Source organism: Mercenaria mercenaria, chromosome 5 (genome assembly GCF_021730395.1).
Source record: "Mercenaria mercenaria strain notata chromosome 5, MADL_Memer_1, whole genome shotgun sequence".
Lineage (NCBI taxonomy): Eukaryota > Metazoa > Mollusca > Bivalvia > Venerida > Veneridae > Mercenaria > Mercenaria mercenaria.
This window is the reverse complement of record NC_069365.1, coordinates 2,413,822-2,431,278: the sequence shown is the minus strand read 5'-3', so window position 1 is coordinate 2,431,278 and position 17,457 is coordinate 2,413,822. Positions and strand designations below refer to the sequence as shown.

The window sequence follows — 17,457 nt, the reverse complement described above, 5'->3', positions numbered from 1 at the left end:
ATCCTTTGGATGAAAATGGAAATGCTAAGAAGAACCTGTTGAAGGTCCTAAACCATATAATGCAACACGTTTATGTCCTCTACATTGAATACTCGGCCGAACTGCTGAGGAGCGCTTTGATCTAACATCCTAGATCTACTGGCAAAAAAGTGTATAAAAGTTATTTCCTTTTAAAACTGTGTTGTTTAAATGGAAAACTGCTTAGGTGACAGGGGAGTGCAAATTTGAGAATTCCACATTGACGTGCGGGTACCAGTGTTGAAATATCCATAGAAATCTCGTTTTTGCTGATTTTTCTTTGAAACTACTATGGACCATTGCAGATACTATAGACTACATAAAGACGTCTCTCCGGTCCTATGCACCTGACGCTTTCCACGCCAGATGTAGTGAAAATCGGCCACAGCACCCAAATTTTATAGACCAAAAATAGCCTAACCGGGCCTCACTTTGAACTATGCCATTCATCCATTTCTATTTTTAAATCCAATTTCGTAGCATATATGTATAGTACGAACATAGATGCATACCCAGGTGGTGTGGAATGTGTCTCCCAACCACCACTTTATTTCCCTAATTTTCACTTGAAAAAAAAGTGGATGGATGACAGCCGCGCGTCTGGCCGACTTTTTGTTCTGATATTTATGTTTTAGCCTCAACCGGAAGTACGGAGCTAGGAATTTTAAAACACCCGTCATGTAGAATCATTAACCGTTTCACATTCCCCAGATATATTAAAGAATTAATAATGATAAATAACCAGTAAGATAGACATGCATTTATATCTACCCTGTCCTGTTTATACAGAAAATCGACCGGGGCCAAACTACGAAACCGCTCCCCTGCCACCTTACTGGGAACTGTGCTGGCAACATTAGTTCAAAGGCACATCCGCCAAAATATCTCCGAGTATTTACGCGACTGGAACAGGCTTCTAATCTTACAATTGATAAATAGTAGTAGAAGGTAGCCTGGTCACACTGAAGAGTGATCGATCGAATTTGTAACAAGTGACATAGCAGTTTAATTATTATCAGTACTACAATCATTTATCAAAAGCGTTTAAAACAATATTTTACAGTGCTTTGTATAGTTTTAATTGTTTTGAATTTGTTGTAGGTAGAGGATGAACTCGATACATATGACAGTCAAGCCCCACCACCGTGTAAAGGTTTCTTTCCGTGCTGGAGATCGTTCTATCCACTTCCGGTTAGCGGTGTTGATGTAACCGCAATATTCCAGGTTCATATTTTATTAGACTCTGTTTGAGATATACTATTTTGATTCTAACACGATACCAAGGTTCATTACCTACTTTTTCAAAGATATCTACAAAATATTTGCTTGTTTTGTGTGGTTCTCTTTTCAAGCGCGCCGTTGAGACGTTTGACGCTGTGACGTCATAATTATGACTAAAAAAACGTGCACATGTTACTTAATAACACGAAGATAGAGTCTTCTTTAACAAAGCAATAAATCACGTCATAATGGAATAGTGAATGAAATTGCATCATTAATTCTGCAACGTTGTTAATTTTCTACACTTAAACTATAAAATTATTCTTTTATTCTAACATGTCAAGAATATTTGAGCCGTGCCATCAGAAAACCAGCATAGTGCGTTTGCGATCAGCATGGATCCAGATCATCCTGCGCATCCGCGCAGTATGGTCCGGATCCATGCTGTTCGCTTTCAAAGCATATTGCAAGTAGAGAAACTGTTAGCGAACAGCATGGATCCTGACCAGATTGCGCGGATGCGCGGGCTGGTCTTGATCAATGCTGGTCGCAAACGCAATGTGTTGGTTTTCTCATGGCGCGGCTTATTTAAAGTTCAAGTTACACGTCCTTTTTCTTTTACAGAACTCTGGAGTGAGAGTACTTACAGATGCCTTTCTCTATAAATGGCAAAGACCTTTTAACCGTAAGTTAGTGTAGAGCTTTTGAACACATTTTCATTTACATTCGATAATTTTTTTTTAATTTAATGCTTTTTGTCCTGTGTATTGTATTGCTTTATCGTAACATACGCCGACTATGGCTTTACATGAGATTACCTGGTGAATTGAAGAGTTAAGAAATCTGGCAATCATTTGACTGGATGTGTGCAACTAGGTCTGGGTATCATGCTAAATCTGGTTAGGCACTAAGCAATAAATGAACTAGTGGTTTAACGGTAGGACTTTTAATGAAATAGGATATCCTGTAATGTATGACGGTATGATGGAAGCCCCAATGATGAGGATGAAAGGAGCTCGTGAAGAGGAAAGTGGAGGAGGAGCAGGATCAGGATCAGGACCAAGAGTTAGAACGTTATTTCCTGAAACCTGGGTGTACGAATCAGTGAAAGCAAAGTAAGGCTGCTGTTTATTTTAAAAAAGAAATAAGAAAATTATACATAGTTTTTGTTTAATTGATATATTGCTTATTATTCAAAACAAGAAAAATTAAAGATTTCCTTCTCTACCCAAATGTCGTTGAATTTAAACGGTGTAAATAGGTTTGTTCTTGTTGCACAAATGGCTATGTCATTTTAAAAGGAAAGATCCATACTATTTGCTCGGAGTGATGGGTTTTATTATTGTACAAGATCAAACTATTGTATGAAATTCAGTGAATATTTGCCTTTGTTCAAGTAAGCTTGTAGAAAAGTGTAGTTTGCACTGAATTTCATAGGTGTACACTATATACGTGCTGATCACAGAATATTATATTTCAATGTATTCAGTTCATTTGTTTCGTTTTATAGTGGAGTTCGTATAGTCCAAGCAACTATTGAAGAATTGACATAAACTGTTTATGTTGTAATAAGTAAAAGAAATTTATGTCAGTATTAAGAATTAATTTAATATTCTGCAATAAGAAAATCTGAAATGAATACAATTTCTGTATCAGCAGTATGTCAGCGTATCATAGTTTAGTGTGACTTAAAAATATACATGTCTTACTTTTGATAGTTTGCTATGCTTGTTTACCTTTAACTTGTATCTGACACCTAAACTGAACTTGTATAACTTTTGAACTTGGTGGGGGTCAAGAGATAGGCTTGGCGCGCAATGTGCTATTATAAAATTCACAATGGTTTTCCGTGGTGTATTCCTAATATTAGTTCGTTTTAGTGTGACAATTTCAATATCACCGGTTTAACATACGTTTTGTTATGTTTCAAAGAAAATAGTGTTTATAAAACGTCAGACGCAAAACAAATTATTTTTATTCTCTTGAATATATATCTTCCCATTCACCATGCACATATTTTTTGTAGTTCAAACGGAACTGCTATCATCAGGACAACCGTGCCAGACACGATAACATCCTGGGTGGCGAGTGCTTTCGCCGTCAACAAAAGAAGCGGATTGGGTGTTGCACCTACGAGCGCTAATGTACGTCAGTTATGAAACATTTAACTATATCTTACGGTAATATCTCCATTTACTGTATCGCTTGTGTGTGGTCGCTTCTAAAGTTTGAATATAATCTTTGCTATTGTAAGCCTCATAAACGATATAAACAAAAATGTTAAAATGAGATGGTCGTATTAAGCTATCTATGGTTTATAAGTGTTGGCGGTGGTGCAATTTGTCTACAGGTTTGTGGAAGTAATGCTTGATTCTCTTGTTATTAAAAAGAGACAATATAGCATGTTATGGAATCGTAAAAGAGCTAATTATTTGTCTATTGGCAGGATTTTTTAGGCATAAGTTATCTATTACACATAAGAAGTGGAATACTTTCGTATCACGGACTGTACTTAAACAAATCTTTACTGATTGTTGCAACCTTAGACATTTCCGATGGATGTGCTTGATATTCTGTTTTATCTGATATAATTGTTGATTATTTGCAGCTTGAAGTATTTTTGAAGTTTTTCATTCGCCTGGAACTTCCATATTCTGTGATTCGTGGAGAACAGGTTATACTTCAAGCTAATATCTTCAACTTCTTCGATACAGACCTTGAGGTTAGTGGAATTGTCTTAAAACTACGTATTCAAATCTGAAAGGAAGATTTCCATTGCATTTATCGTAACAATGTTTACAACGTTTCTTAGGTCGGCCAAAAGAATTGTAATTTCATTAAATATACAAATGCGCAGTGGCACTTAAGTTATTCTTTTTCTCAGATTATACTTGTATGTCATGCAATTCATTTAATAAATATAATTAGCAAGAGCTCTATACATGAAGACGTTTTACATACCATGGATACACGGAAACTAACGAAACATCCCGAAAGTAATTTTGCATACTTAACTTCTATTTATCTGTAGTTAATATTGCAGACTGGATGTTAAGTTATACCAACATTATATACATTCTTCATTCACCTACATTTGATATCTTTATAATAGACCGCTCATCGTATATTCTAATATGACTGACAATGCTTTAATGTTACGTTGACGTCACATCAACGTGATATTTAGCGCCATGTGCGCATCAAGAAATAGCGCTTTCAAATTTCATGAAATATTTTACTTAATATCATGTTTTAAACGAAATGTCACATTGCACAAATGAATAGAGAACATATTAGAATCGAAATAATTTAGAGCAAAACAGTGCTTTATCACTCTTTTTACACGATGGGCGGTTATACGTCGTCGAAATAATTTCACGAGGGCACTTAAATATGATTTATTAAAAGGTCGTAGAAAGCAAAATATATAATTAAATATTTAAATGTTTTCAGGTAGAAGTTGTTCTGAAGAAGTCTTTTTCTTTCAAAAATATAATCGTACAAAAAGCACGAGCAGGAAAGGCAACACTGGTGTTTAAACATACACAGATCACACGGAAAATCAAGGTTAATATTCAGTTATTTTGTGGAATGTTTAATTTTAATATAACCGATGAAGACTAGCCACAGCTTCGACATAATGATAAAAAGTAAACGAAATGAACGATGAATACGAATTGGGACGTACCATGGTAATTTCTTTCTAATGTGTTAACGGCTGAATCTTTCAAGAGGAATGAATTCAAATGATTGTGACTAACTTTATGCGTTTGTACTGAAGGCTTTGTCTTCACATTCCACAACATTATACTTCATTGTTTATACTCTTATTGTGTCAATATTTGCTTTTTCCATCTTTTTATGAAAGGGCAAAAGCTCGACTTTGACTTTCTGTCTGTTTTTCGATCATGTTTGATCATGTGTTTAGGTAACAGCCGGAGGTGGAACTACCTTAAACTTGCCAATTCTACCTGTAGAGCTTGGAAGCATAGACATAGAAGTCAGAGCGGTTTCAAGTAGAGCTGGCGATGCTGTTAGAAGGCAGTTACTTGTAGAGGTACGTGAAAACATTAGTGTTTAATGCCTTATCAGTGTTCCTCAAAATTAATTTCAGCTTTATCTAAAAACAATCAGCCTTTACTAATTTGAGATTTTTGTAAAATATGCCGTACACTATCGTTATCTGATTTTTGAAAGAATTTGGATACCTGTATGTCTAAGGTCATATATGTCTTATTACGGACTGTCTGTGCCAAATAGAGTTAAGCAAAAACATTTGTAATTAAATGTTCACCTGATCGAGGACTTACAATAAAGCTGTATCAATATTTGTCTGAGCTTAAGCTTTGAAAGTTTGCTGACAGTCAAACCCAGTTCTTGAAAATGGTACTTTCAGTAATCATAATATATACATGTGTATTATTAACATTCTTGAAAAAATTTCAGCCTGAAGGCATTTCAGAGAGCTATAACATACCAGTCCTTATCGACCTGCAAAATTCCTACTCATTCAAACAAGAAAGGAACATCACATTGCCAGACGATGTGGTCGAAGGCTCAGTTCGTATAAGAATATCAGCTATTGGTAAAATACTATTTTAGTCAAACATTTCTTTCATTTAATTTTGCTTATCAGAATGTATTCAAACCTGTTTAAAGAAATCAAGTTTTTCCATAAAGTGTGTTTATAATCTACGTTCAAGTACGTTAAATACGCCCGTCAAATTTGATCAAAGAAGACTTTTTTTCTAATGCATATTTGTATGACATGTACATGATAAATGAGGAATAATTAAGATAGTTCTGCACGTTTGAAACAAACATTGTTTTACAAAGTAGCATTTTATTAAACCGATATATTTAAAGCATCATTATATCCTAAAGAAATTCAGCCAATAAAAAGGACAGATTGTGTGCTTAGATTACTTTTGTTTCACTCATGCAAATATTGGACATTCGGACAATTTGCGAGTTCATTTCCTCGTTGGATATGGTTGGAAGGATGGAAGAAATGTTAATTGCTCTAGGGAAATGTGGCCCTTCAAGTTTCAGACAGACGATATTTATGACCCTTTGTACATATCTATAATGTCATATCTCAGATGGTTCGAAGGATTTCGATAAAACATCGAAAAATTATTAACTCTAACTGGGAAATGCAGCCCTGCGAGATTCAGTGAAATTGCTCCAAGAACATGGCTTATAGCCCTTAGTACTTGTATAATGCTTACTATATAGGGCATTCCTTTATAAGTAGCTTTCAAAACGACTGAAACTCAATTGCATTTAGGTGTTTTTTTGTAGACATAGACTGCTTCTTCAAGGTGAAACCTTTATCCAATTCACTGAATTTGGTTGTTATGCCATGTGTTAAACGAGGTAGCCTACCTAGTATCATAGCATTTCCTACTTATTTGGAAATAAATATTTTTCAGGTGATTTGATGGGGCCATCAATATCAGGTCTAACAAATTTGTTGAAGATGTCGTATGGATGCGGGGAGCAAAACATGGTTACCTTTGTTCCGAATATCTTTGTCATCAAATATCTAGATGCAATAAAAAACCTGAAGACTGAAGATGAAAATAAAGCCAAAGGATTTATGCTTGTTGGTATGATTCTTACTTAGTATGCTTAAGGATTTAAGTTTGTTATCCCCCGCTGAAGGCGAAAGAACATCGTGTTGGTGTTGTTCGTCCGTCCGTCCGAAATTAAAAATGCTTATTAGAAATTTATTTAAGCAAGAATCACAAACCCTTACATTAATATTAGTTACCACATGTCCTTTACTCACACTTAGTATTATCACCTTTGACCTGTTGAAAGCAGAGATTTTGCCCTTGGTTTGTTATGAAACTAATGAAAATAGTTATTATCTAAAAAGTATTTTTATCCCCCATTGACCCAGTAAAAGCTGTGATTATCCCCTTGATTCGGTAGAAAAAAAATGAAATTCTTATAATTCAAAAAGTGCTTTAATAAAAATTACCAAACCTCACATAATGATTAATTAGCACAATACCTTTGCTAAAATGTAGTATTATCCCCCTTTACCGAGTAAAAGTTTTCACCTTGATGAGATGAAATAGGAATTTTTGACTGTATCTAATTTCGACTGATTTATACACTGTCAAACGTTTACATAGCTCTAAGTCATTTAGGCATTGTGCTTATTCAGAGTTTTCAAGCGGCTGATATTCGTGTAAGCAAGAAATGTTTTTGTGTGTTGTTGTGTGCTTCAGACGGAAAAAATAAAATTCACAAAATGACACAAAATATTCTTGAAAATCTGTATTTATGGCACTAACTTTTAAAGGATACCAAAAGGAGTTGACGTACCAGCATTTTGACGGGTCATTCAGTGCATTTGGAAACAGCGATCCATCTGGGAGTACCTGGCTGACAGCCTTTGTGGTTAAGTCATTTTCTCAAGCCAGGCCATACATTTTTATCGACACTGGTGTAATGAAGAAGGCCATTGATTGGTTACTCAGTAAATACAATCCCGGGTCTGGTACTTTCAATGAACCAGGAAGAGTCATACATACGGAAATGCAGGTTTGATAATAAATCTTTTGATAGTGTACATAAAGAAAAATGTTTATTACTTCATATACCGCTAAAATAATATACAATAGATACAAGTCAAAACCCAATATGTTTCCTCGGATACTGTAACGCAAATGTCTGGGCGAACCACTTGTATACTCTGTTATAATTAATTGTTTTGTTTTCTTATAGAGTATATAAGCAGTGGCAAAATTAAACTGGAACTGTTTCATATTCATATTGCTATATGCCTGTTTTATGACAGCAAGTGGATTATGTTACCAAACAATTCATATTACACTGATGTTTAGTTGGTGGTTCAATTATACCGAATATATTTCAGGGAGGTTCTGCTACAGGAGAAAGTAATCTCGCAATATATACGCTAATTGCTTTAATGGAAGCGAAGGATGCACAGGTGACATTTTTCTTTTTGGTTTTGCTCCACTTCTCTGCACAGACAGCACTGTTAAAAGACAGGAACAGAATACACAGTGACACTAATTGACTTTTCTCTCAATTGCATTTATACTAGTAGTTTTAACGTTAGGTACACAATAACAAACAATTTCCATACTGTATTTAGAGCCACACCAACACAAATAAGGTCCTTGACATCTTTTCTAATTTTTTATGGTGGAGGAAGACCCGAACTGCCAATCGATACTTCAGGCAAGGGCGGGCACTTGAGTGGAACCACCGCCTTCGGTAAGCCAGTTGTAATCTTCCTCACATGAAGAATTCTACATCCAAAGCGAGGGTTCGAACTTACATCGGTGAGGGAAAATTGATCACCTTAAACATTTTGCCATTGAGGTCCCAAAGTAACGAAGAGTACCACTTAGATTCGTACGTAAAACATTCCTTTTGAATTTTCGAATTGCGTGTCCAAATAAGATATCAGTACTGGTACTTCCCAGGAAATAGAGTGTGTGTATCAGTTCTGTACACCGAGCACGTTTAAGAAAAAGGCTGAGCTGGATGTATGGGTGATTTAGCTCACCTGTCATGTGACAAGGTGAGCTTCTGTAATCGTCCTTAGTCCGTCGTCCGCAGGTCTGTCGTCCATCCGTCCGTTCACAATTTCTTGCGAAAACGATAGAGACCAATTTGCAATTGATTTTAATTAAACTTTTCTTTCAGGCCAGATCCCATAATTGACCCCAGAGTTATGGCCCCTTAAAGGACCAAAATTTGCTATTTTCTTTTGTGAACACAATGGAGACCACATTTTGAAACTGATATTAATCAAACTTGCACAGAACTTGTATTGGTATAATATCTCGGTTCCTTTCGAAAACTGGCCAGATCCCTTCGTGGGTTCTAGAATTACGACACTTTAAAGGCCAACATTTGCTATTTTGGCTTTTGCAGCCACATTTATGGTTTGATTTGATATTAACTTGCAAAATATCTTTAACAACAATTTACCTTGGATTTCATGATGAATCCGTCAGATCCAATCATAGGTTCCGGATTTACGGCCCCTGACTGACCCCTGAAAGAACAAAAATTTGTAATTTTTTACCTTGTGAACACGATAGAAGAGACATTTTACATTAGATTTTAACCACATTTACACACAACATAAGTTACAATTAGATCTGGGTTTCTTTCGAAAACCGACACGATTTCGTCATGCGTTCTAAAGTTCCTGCCCTGAAATTTCCTATTTTGGCCCTTTCAGCGGTATAGAGGTTTTATTTATGCTTTAATTTTATACAAACTTGCAGAGAATGTTTATTTGATGATCTTTAGACCAAGTTCGACATTGGGTCATGCGGGGTCAAAAACTAGGTCACCAGGTCAAATCAAAGGAAAAGCTTATAAACACCCTAGACGCCACATTTATGATCCTATCTTCATCAAACAACTTAGTTTGAATGTTTATCTTGATAATTCCTCTGCCAAGTTTAAAACTGGGTCATCTGGGGTCAAAACCTACGTAAACCGGTCGCATCAAAGGAAAAGCTTGTTAACACTTGAGGCAACATTTATTAGCCCATCTTCATGAATGTTTATCTTGATGATGCCTAGGCCAAGGTGGAAACTGGGTCATGTGGGGTGAAAACCTTGGTCAACCGCTTAAATAAAAGGAAAAGACTGTTAAAACTGTAGAGGCCACATTTATGAATCTATCTTCATGAAACTTTGTCAGAATGTTTATCTTGATGATACCAGTGCCAAGTTTAACAGGTGTGCGATATAGGGTCATCATGGCCTTCTTGTTATATGAGTTTGGCTAATATAACATCGACGTTGATTTTGTCAATGATATTGAAGTGAGCGTTTCAGAACCATCATTTCTTTTCTTATTCTCATTGTTATTGTGATGCTTAGTTTTCCAGCAGCAGACCGGCAGAAATGACCACTACTATATCTGGTGCAAGAAACGCCCTGGAGACAGCAGTTCCTAGCATGGAAGATATCTATGAGCTTGCTATTGCAAGTTACGCCTTGGCATTGGCTAAAAGTTCAAAACTTAATGCAGTTCTTGCAAAACTGGATTCAAAGGCAACACAGTCAGGTACAAAAAATGTTCCCAGTATCTATGAACTTAGAAATTTAAAACGCGCTTTTATCAGGCTTGAAAAAGTCTTAAGCTCATAAAACAAAATCATTAAATCTTCTACAGAATACAACGGGTTTTATCCAGTATTTAGTGGTAAATATACATTTTTTCTATACCAGGTGGAATGAAATACTGGGAGGTACAAGAAGAGCCTGACATGAGCGGTTTAAAATGGATACCACCACATCATCAGGCAAGATCACGTAATATTGAAACAACTGCCTACGTTCTGCTAGCGTACGCTACCAGTGGAAAGATAACTAGTGGTCTGTCAGTCATTAGATGGTTAGTAAACCAGCGTAATCCAAATGGTGGTTTTGGATCTACACAGGTAACATTTCAGACGATGTTTTTATTCAGCGAACCATTGACCTTTGCAATTGTCTCATGAATTAAATGAATTAATTAATTGTTAACTATAATTATTAATAAATGAATTGAATTCCTATTCTTGAGAAATTACTGTATGTGTTACTTAAAGTTCTATTCTTACAGAAATTGAAGTAATAAAATATGTCAGATAAGTGCAGGCAAACTATTTTATATAATTTCTAGGATACTGTGATAGCTCTTCAAGCCCTGGCAGAATTTGGAGCTCTTATTCATTCGGACAATTTTAATGTGGATGTCGACATAAATGGCACGCCGAATTCATTTAGCCATACGTTCAACATTGACGCACAAAATGCACTGTTGCTTCAGTCGGTTGATGTAGGTTTATTATCCAGTATTTTCTATTTTGATACATTTTTTACCTATATTAATTTCACGTATAAACACACGATCATTGGTTGTGCTTAATTAATTGATCAACTGAAAGATATGCATCATTTTAATGTCCTTACTTAGCATAATTATATTTAAAGCTGTACTCTATGTTAACGCTAGACAGAAACATATATAATTCTATGATAATAACTTAAATGATTTTGCTTCACTTTAGCCTTGGCGAGAAAAACAAACAGTAGGATAAAATCTTATATTTGATAATTTCCAGGCTCCGTCTGATACCACCAACATTGACATCAAGGCCACTGGTACGGGAACGGCTCTCGTTGAGGTTATGCATTTTTCCGATTGATTTGCAGTTTAAATTATGAAACATTACCACATGTAATGCACACATCAAATTTTCAATTCCTTATCTATAAAGTTTTATTTCATTATCAAAAATGGTATTTTCATTCAATTCAATGTTTTAAAGTGTTGTCATGTACCTGGTATACATTTGATTGATTTCGCTTTTACATTTGAGTATCATTGCAATATTGGTATACAATTTTCTGAGTCAGTAAATGATATTTAATGTAAGCCTACTAAAATCTACTTTAAATGATGACTTTAAATGTTGTTCATTACAGATTGCTGTAAGTTACAATGTTATGGCAGACTTCATGGAACCTCTGTTTGCTCTGCAGTTGTCTTTTACTGACGAGACAATGTCTGGTTTTAAACTAAAGGTTTGCTTCAGGTAATTTATAGAAACATTATAACGTGTATATTAAAAAGATTCTGTTAAAACATATGGATTGAGAGATCTGTGTTTTCCTTTTTTTTAAAAGTGTCACTGAAATCTTTCCTTTTTTCGGTTTTCTCCTTGAACCAACGGTTATTAAAACACTATGTATGTTATTTCTGATATAATGATGTATTTGTTTGCTCATGAAAATGTGTAGTAGGCTCTGTTATAGACATCCAGGGGCGGCTATAAAGACATGTAGATTCAATAGATTTAGATATAAACAATGAATAGTAACATAGCATTACCCAATTGGAACACAAATATATTGAGTATACTACTTATCCAGAAAAGTGTTGTCAAAACTAATTAGAGGTCAGAGTAAGATCCGTATTCAAATTTTTGATAAATACAGGTGGCTAGGAGAAGGTAAAAGCGGCATGGCTGTGTTGGAGGTTGGACTGCTGTCAGGATTTGCCGGTGATAAGTTTAGCATTACACAACTAGGAATATTGAAACGTGTGGAGGACGGAGACAAGAAACTGGTCATTTATTTTGAAGAAGTATGTTGTTTTTAACATCATCTTCCTCTTATTACCGTCATCATTGATGATTTCAATTTCTAAACTTGGCATTATATTCGTTCTTCATTTTCCAGTTTGGAATATTTTTTAATATCAACTGGTTCTTTTAAATATTCCGATAGAATGAGTAGTTATAAACAGCACTTTATGTTTCCGCTTAAGTTATCAATTGCTCATATTTCAACACCTACCAGTATTCCAATTGTAAGTAAAATCACGCTTTATAGAATGATATTAATAACGAAAACATACACATGGCAAGTGAACTATAGTCAGACTAGAAAATGCCACATGCTGACAAAATTCCGAGTATCTTACAATTGTATACACAAGATGATACGCAAAACAAGCTTATGCTCTTACTGACCAAAGAAAAGGATGAACTATACTAATTTCAGTACTGTTTAATATGACACTATTGTACGTTAGATACCAGGAGATGAAGAAACATGCATTACGATGCGCATGCAGCGAGAAGGTCTTGTGGCGGGATCACAGCCGGCTGTAGTCAAACTTTATGATTATTACGATACTGGTGAGTTGTTATGATTTCTGAAATATTCTTTGCTTCTAAAGACAATTTAAACTGTAGCTGTTCTCAACACATTTATTTTCTAAATCACATTATAAAATGTTTGCTACCAAATTTGTGAAGCCTTTCATTGATTTTTTCGTGAGTGTATTTGTTTTGAAAACCGGAAATATTTATGGTAGAAGTCTGGTTGTTTTATTTCAAAAAAGAGGGATTAAAAAACGTTTAGGTTTAAATGCTTTGACTTTTGCGAGAGTTTCAAAATATGATTGCTCTTACGTTAACACAAGTAATGATAAGTCTCTAATGTTCTGTTCATTTATTGACTGAAGTGTAGCCTTTGACTGGCAAGATCTTTTTCAACACCTGTGTTTGAGACAGCAAAGTGTTAACATTACCATAGTCAAATTGCAAAATAAGAAAAAGCAACGTAAAGGTCAATATAATCCTTTATAATATGGTGGAAAATATTTCAATAATTTATTTTCTTTCTTGCCTGTTTTTCTTTTAATTTCGAAGTGTTGCTGTCACTTGCTTTAACACATTGCACACTTTTTCATCATAATTAAGAAATTTGACCATTGACTATAACTTTCACTTTTTTGTCAGAATTGTATTTTCTTTATGAACTTACATAGATGGAACTTCTTGGTTAAAAGGTCACCTTTACTTTAATACTATAAGATAATAAGTTTGAAATTGAACACAAATTTTATCAAAATTAGTAAGCTATGTTGGCTAAGAACGATACTTGTCAGAATTATGGCTTTATTTGCAATAAGTATAATTGAATTTCTTTGTAAATATATTTGTGAGGTATAATTTGCTTGGATAATATGATTGAATCTTTGTACACTTCTTTATCTTTATCATCAGTAGTAGAGTGCATTAAGCCTAGAACCATTATTCTGTCGTGTACTTTGTTCAGAATTATGACCCCTCATGCGATTACAAAAATTGGAATTTTTGTTTTGGTCCATTATTCTTGGATACTATAAGAGCTGTTATTTTGTTACTTTGTTCATTAGAAAGGCGTTGGCATCCGCAGGCAATGTTCTTGTTAGGAAAAGACTATTTCGGAAAAATCATATAATATATTTACTATAGAAACATTTACTACATAACTAACAAAACTTCGTATAAATGAATTAAAAGAAAGCATCTCGAAACCAAAGTTTAATACACTTAACCAATATGTTATTTAGACGTTTACAGTCTTAAAAGGTATATATGAGCCGTGCCATGACAAAACCAACATAGTGGGTTTGCGACCAACATGGATCCAGACCAGCCTGCGCATCCGCGCAGTCTGGTCAGGCTCCATGCTGTTCGCTTTTAAAGCCTATTGGAATTGGAGAAACTGTTAGCGAACAGCATGGATCCTGACCAGACTGCGCGGATGCGCAGGCTGGTCTGGATCCATGCTGGTCGCAAAGCCACTATGTTGATTTTCCCATGGCACGGCTCATTTATGACAAAACATAGATACTCGTATATTTCTAAATTTGACAGTGTACATGTTAAATTCAACGTAACTGATTAGATCCTACTCTGTTTTAGCATTAGCAAATCTAAATTTGTAAATTTCAGACAACCATGCGTTCAGTATGTACCAGCCAAAGTTGTTGAAAGATGCAAATGTTTGCGGTCTGCTGGAAAAAGAACTTGGATGCTAATAAGATTTGGAAGTAAAGGCGTGTGTATTGCATTGTTCTTGATATACAATACATGATAAATATATACTGTCAAGTTAATTTTGCTCTTAATTTCTTGTTTAGACCAATTATAAATAGATAAGAAAGTGCAAAGTAACGAAAGCAGATATCGAAAATGTACAATAGACAGATTATATTATTACCACACCAACAAGTGCCATGAATACTTTAACAGATCAGATATATTTAAGTAGAGTTTGGAGTAATATGGACACAATTTAGGCCTTATGGCGATTTTCCCAGCTCTTTGATGGTGGAAAAAGACCAGACCACAGGCACCGTTTTGGGAAAAGTTTCGGGCACAGCGAACACCTGACCTGAGGTAGAACCGTCTGCTATATCTTAATGCACCTTAGTTGTACACGTCGGGTCTGAAGTCACGTCTGTATATAATGTTTTTGTAAGTTTATTTGGAGGAATTAAAAGAGTGTTCCGGTCTTTTAATATCACTTACCCACAAGACAAAAAAAGATAACTGCCAGTTACAGAGGGAAAAAATCGCAAGACTGGAGAAGAGTTTAGCAAATCCCGACGACGGCGAAGAGAATCAACTGAAAGAATACGAGAAAGTGAGAGATGCATTAAGTAATTATTATGAGCCATAAAAGAAATTTTAAATATTATTTAAGATACATATCTCTAAAATGCGACAGATACAGACAATGTTTGCCATTATCAAATGTAGAATCAGCTCACTACCTTTACCTGAAGTATGAAAGAACCAAACGACTTAAGCCTGAGAGAAGAGAGAATAAAATGTGTATTTGACTAGAAAACACAACTCCACCGATATACCGTAACTGAGCTTGATGGCTTCTTTATATGAATGAATTTTGAACCTTTAGCGTTTAAGGACAGAAGATGATTAGAATTCAGCGACTTCATCCACGAAAGCGTTACATAAATCAAATGTAAAAATGAAAGCCTGACACTATGAACTTACATAAAAAAATTATAACTTCAAAATAGACATTATACTGGTCAGCAACTCCATGGATTAGTATACGTTTAAAATCTAATGTCAAAAGTCATGTCTAAAGTCATTTGTATACATGTATGTTCCTAGCGGGCTCGAGTATTCACTCTACAAATAACATAACTATCACAAGCTTCATTGTCCTGACGATTCGAAGTTAAAATAATCGAGAAATTTGCATTATAAGCAATTATTTAGGCATGTGTTTACGATTTGTCGTCTTATTTACCACGGTTCATCTTTTAGCTGCTTTGATATTTAACAATTCGGGCTAACGCACTCTTGGTTTAGTTCCTGCGCATCTGAACTCTGAACCGTGATAAATCAGGCGACAAACCCCTCGAAGGCTTTGATTATTTGTTAAATAAATATAGAGAATTAGTGATTTGTTAAAGTGGAATCTTTTTAATTTCTAAGAAACTGAATCTCACTCTCCTGAAAAATTTTTGTAAATGAGGAATAACTATTTTCAACTGAATTAGAAAACAATTATTTTCACATCGTATACAAATTAATTTAATAACTGTCCGATTTCCATTCTATTTAATGGGGTAATTGTTTTCTTATTCACATTGCAGCGCCAATTCATAACAAATTGGTTTCAATTTATAGATAATGAATATGGCACTCTGAGGTGTTTTTATATGATTAAATTACAGAAACAAAATGAATAGTGTCTTATCGTATATATTGTAAGCAATAATAAAATTTAAAATTTCAACAACATTGGCTTAAGATTTCCTCTTTCTCCTCACTCCCCCTATCGCCCCCTCCCATCCTTTCCCCTTGCATTTGCATCCCCTCTCTTTTTACTATGAGTAAGTTATCGTACTCACCTTAATTTTGGCTGCGGGAATCCTTAGGCGGTGCCCGATTGTTGTTTTTTCTTGCTTGTGTGTGTGCGTGTGTGTGCTTGTGTGTCTTTGGCGGTGCCCTACAGTGTTGATATATCTTACTTGTCTGTTCGTTTATCTATGTAAATTAGTTTTATGTGTGTGCGTGCGTGTGTGCGCGTGTGTACGTGCGCATGCGTGTGTGTGTGTATGTGTCTTTGGTACGTGAGTGTGATTTACGTTGTAGGGTAACTGTAATTAAGGAACATAGCATTCCCTTTTTAATATTCATCCTTGTTCCACTTTCCCTTTACCCCACCCCCCTTCTACCCCTTACCTCTTCCTCCCCCATTTTCTAAATTTTGCATAGAATTAAAATGTACTTGTTGGATATTTGAAGCAGCCCGTAATTAATGCTTTTCCTTTACAGCTTCTTTTTGTTGTGGGACTACTTTGCAAATGAGTGACTCTGTGGCTGTGTTTTTTGGTGCTCTGTCCTTCCGACAAATCTACCCTTATCTTTTGTTGACATCAAAACTGTTTAAAATGTCTGCTGCCTAAGTTTAAATAGTGTAAAAATCATTGCATGATAGCATTATCCGACATTCACATTTGTTCCGAGGGGGTCATCGTGGCAGGAGGAGAGTGTGGCGGTGTGCGGATTGATCAGGGTTGTGTTTAGTTTCGGTGTCGTTTCAAAAGTCCATACTTGGGGGGAAAGATAGGAACAAACTTACGAACTTTTGTGAAACGGGCACCTGTATCTCTTGTTGTCTGATTCAGATCATATGCTACATATAAGGACATGATATTATCCTTTCTAAAATACAAGTATTGATATTCAATTGTATTCACTATGAATTAGGGCATTTTAAGTCTTACATGAATCTCTCGATTAGATACAAGAACAAGATTATGAGATGTAATCTTCATAACATATTGTTATTATTATTACAAAAATGTATTATACTACATTTATTTTCTATTTTATATATTTT

The 17,457-nt window shown here is 35.1% G+C and overlaps 1 protein-coding gene across 1 annotated transcript in view; it reads left to right on the top strand.

Moving 5' to 3' along the window:
* LOC123556222 (CD109 antigen-like) overlaps window positions 1-14,689 on the top strand; it is a 31,480-nt gene extending 16,791 nt beyond the window's left edge. Inside the window, exons 17-35 of the mRNA XM_045346814.2 lie at window positions 1,120-1,242; window positions 1,864-1,924; window positions 2,198-2,354; window positions 3,266-3,383; window positions 3,848-3,961; window positions 4,693-4,806; window positions 5,168-5,296; window positions 5,686-5,824; window positions 6,675-6,851; window positions 7,556-7,797; window positions 8,132-8,206; window positions 10,129-10,315; window positions 10,480-10,691; window positions 10,916-11,071; window positions 11,358-11,420; window positions 11,722-11,831; window positions 12,235-12,382; window positions 12,833-12,938; window positions 14,526-14,689. Of these exons, the coding sequence (XP_045202749.2) occupies window positions 1,120-1,242; window positions 1,864-1,924; window positions 2,198-2,354; window positions 3,266-3,383; window positions 3,848-3,961; window positions 4,693-4,806; window positions 5,168-5,296; window positions 5,686-5,824; window positions 6,675-6,851; window positions 7,556-7,797; window positions 8,132-8,206; window positions 10,129-10,315; window positions 10,480-10,691; window positions 10,916-11,071; window positions 11,358-11,420; window positions 11,722-11,831; window positions 12,235-12,382; window positions 12,833-12,938; window positions 14,526-14,611 (2,517 nt within the window). The 3' untranslated portion in view covers window positions 14,612-14,689. The remainder of the gene's footprint in view (window positions 1-1,119; window positions 1,243-1,863; window positions 1,925-2,197; window positions 2,355-3,265; window positions 3,384-3,847; window positions 3,962-4,692; window positions 4,807-5,167; window positions 5,297-5,685; window positions 5,825-6,674; window positions 6,852-7,555; window positions 7,798-8,131; window positions 8,207-10,128; window positions 10,316-10,479; window positions 10,692-10,915; window positions 11,072-11,357; window positions 11,421-11,721; window positions 11,832-12,234; window positions 12,383-12,832; window positions 12,939-14,525) is intronic.
* Window positions 14,690-17,457: the final 2,768 nt, after the last annotated feature.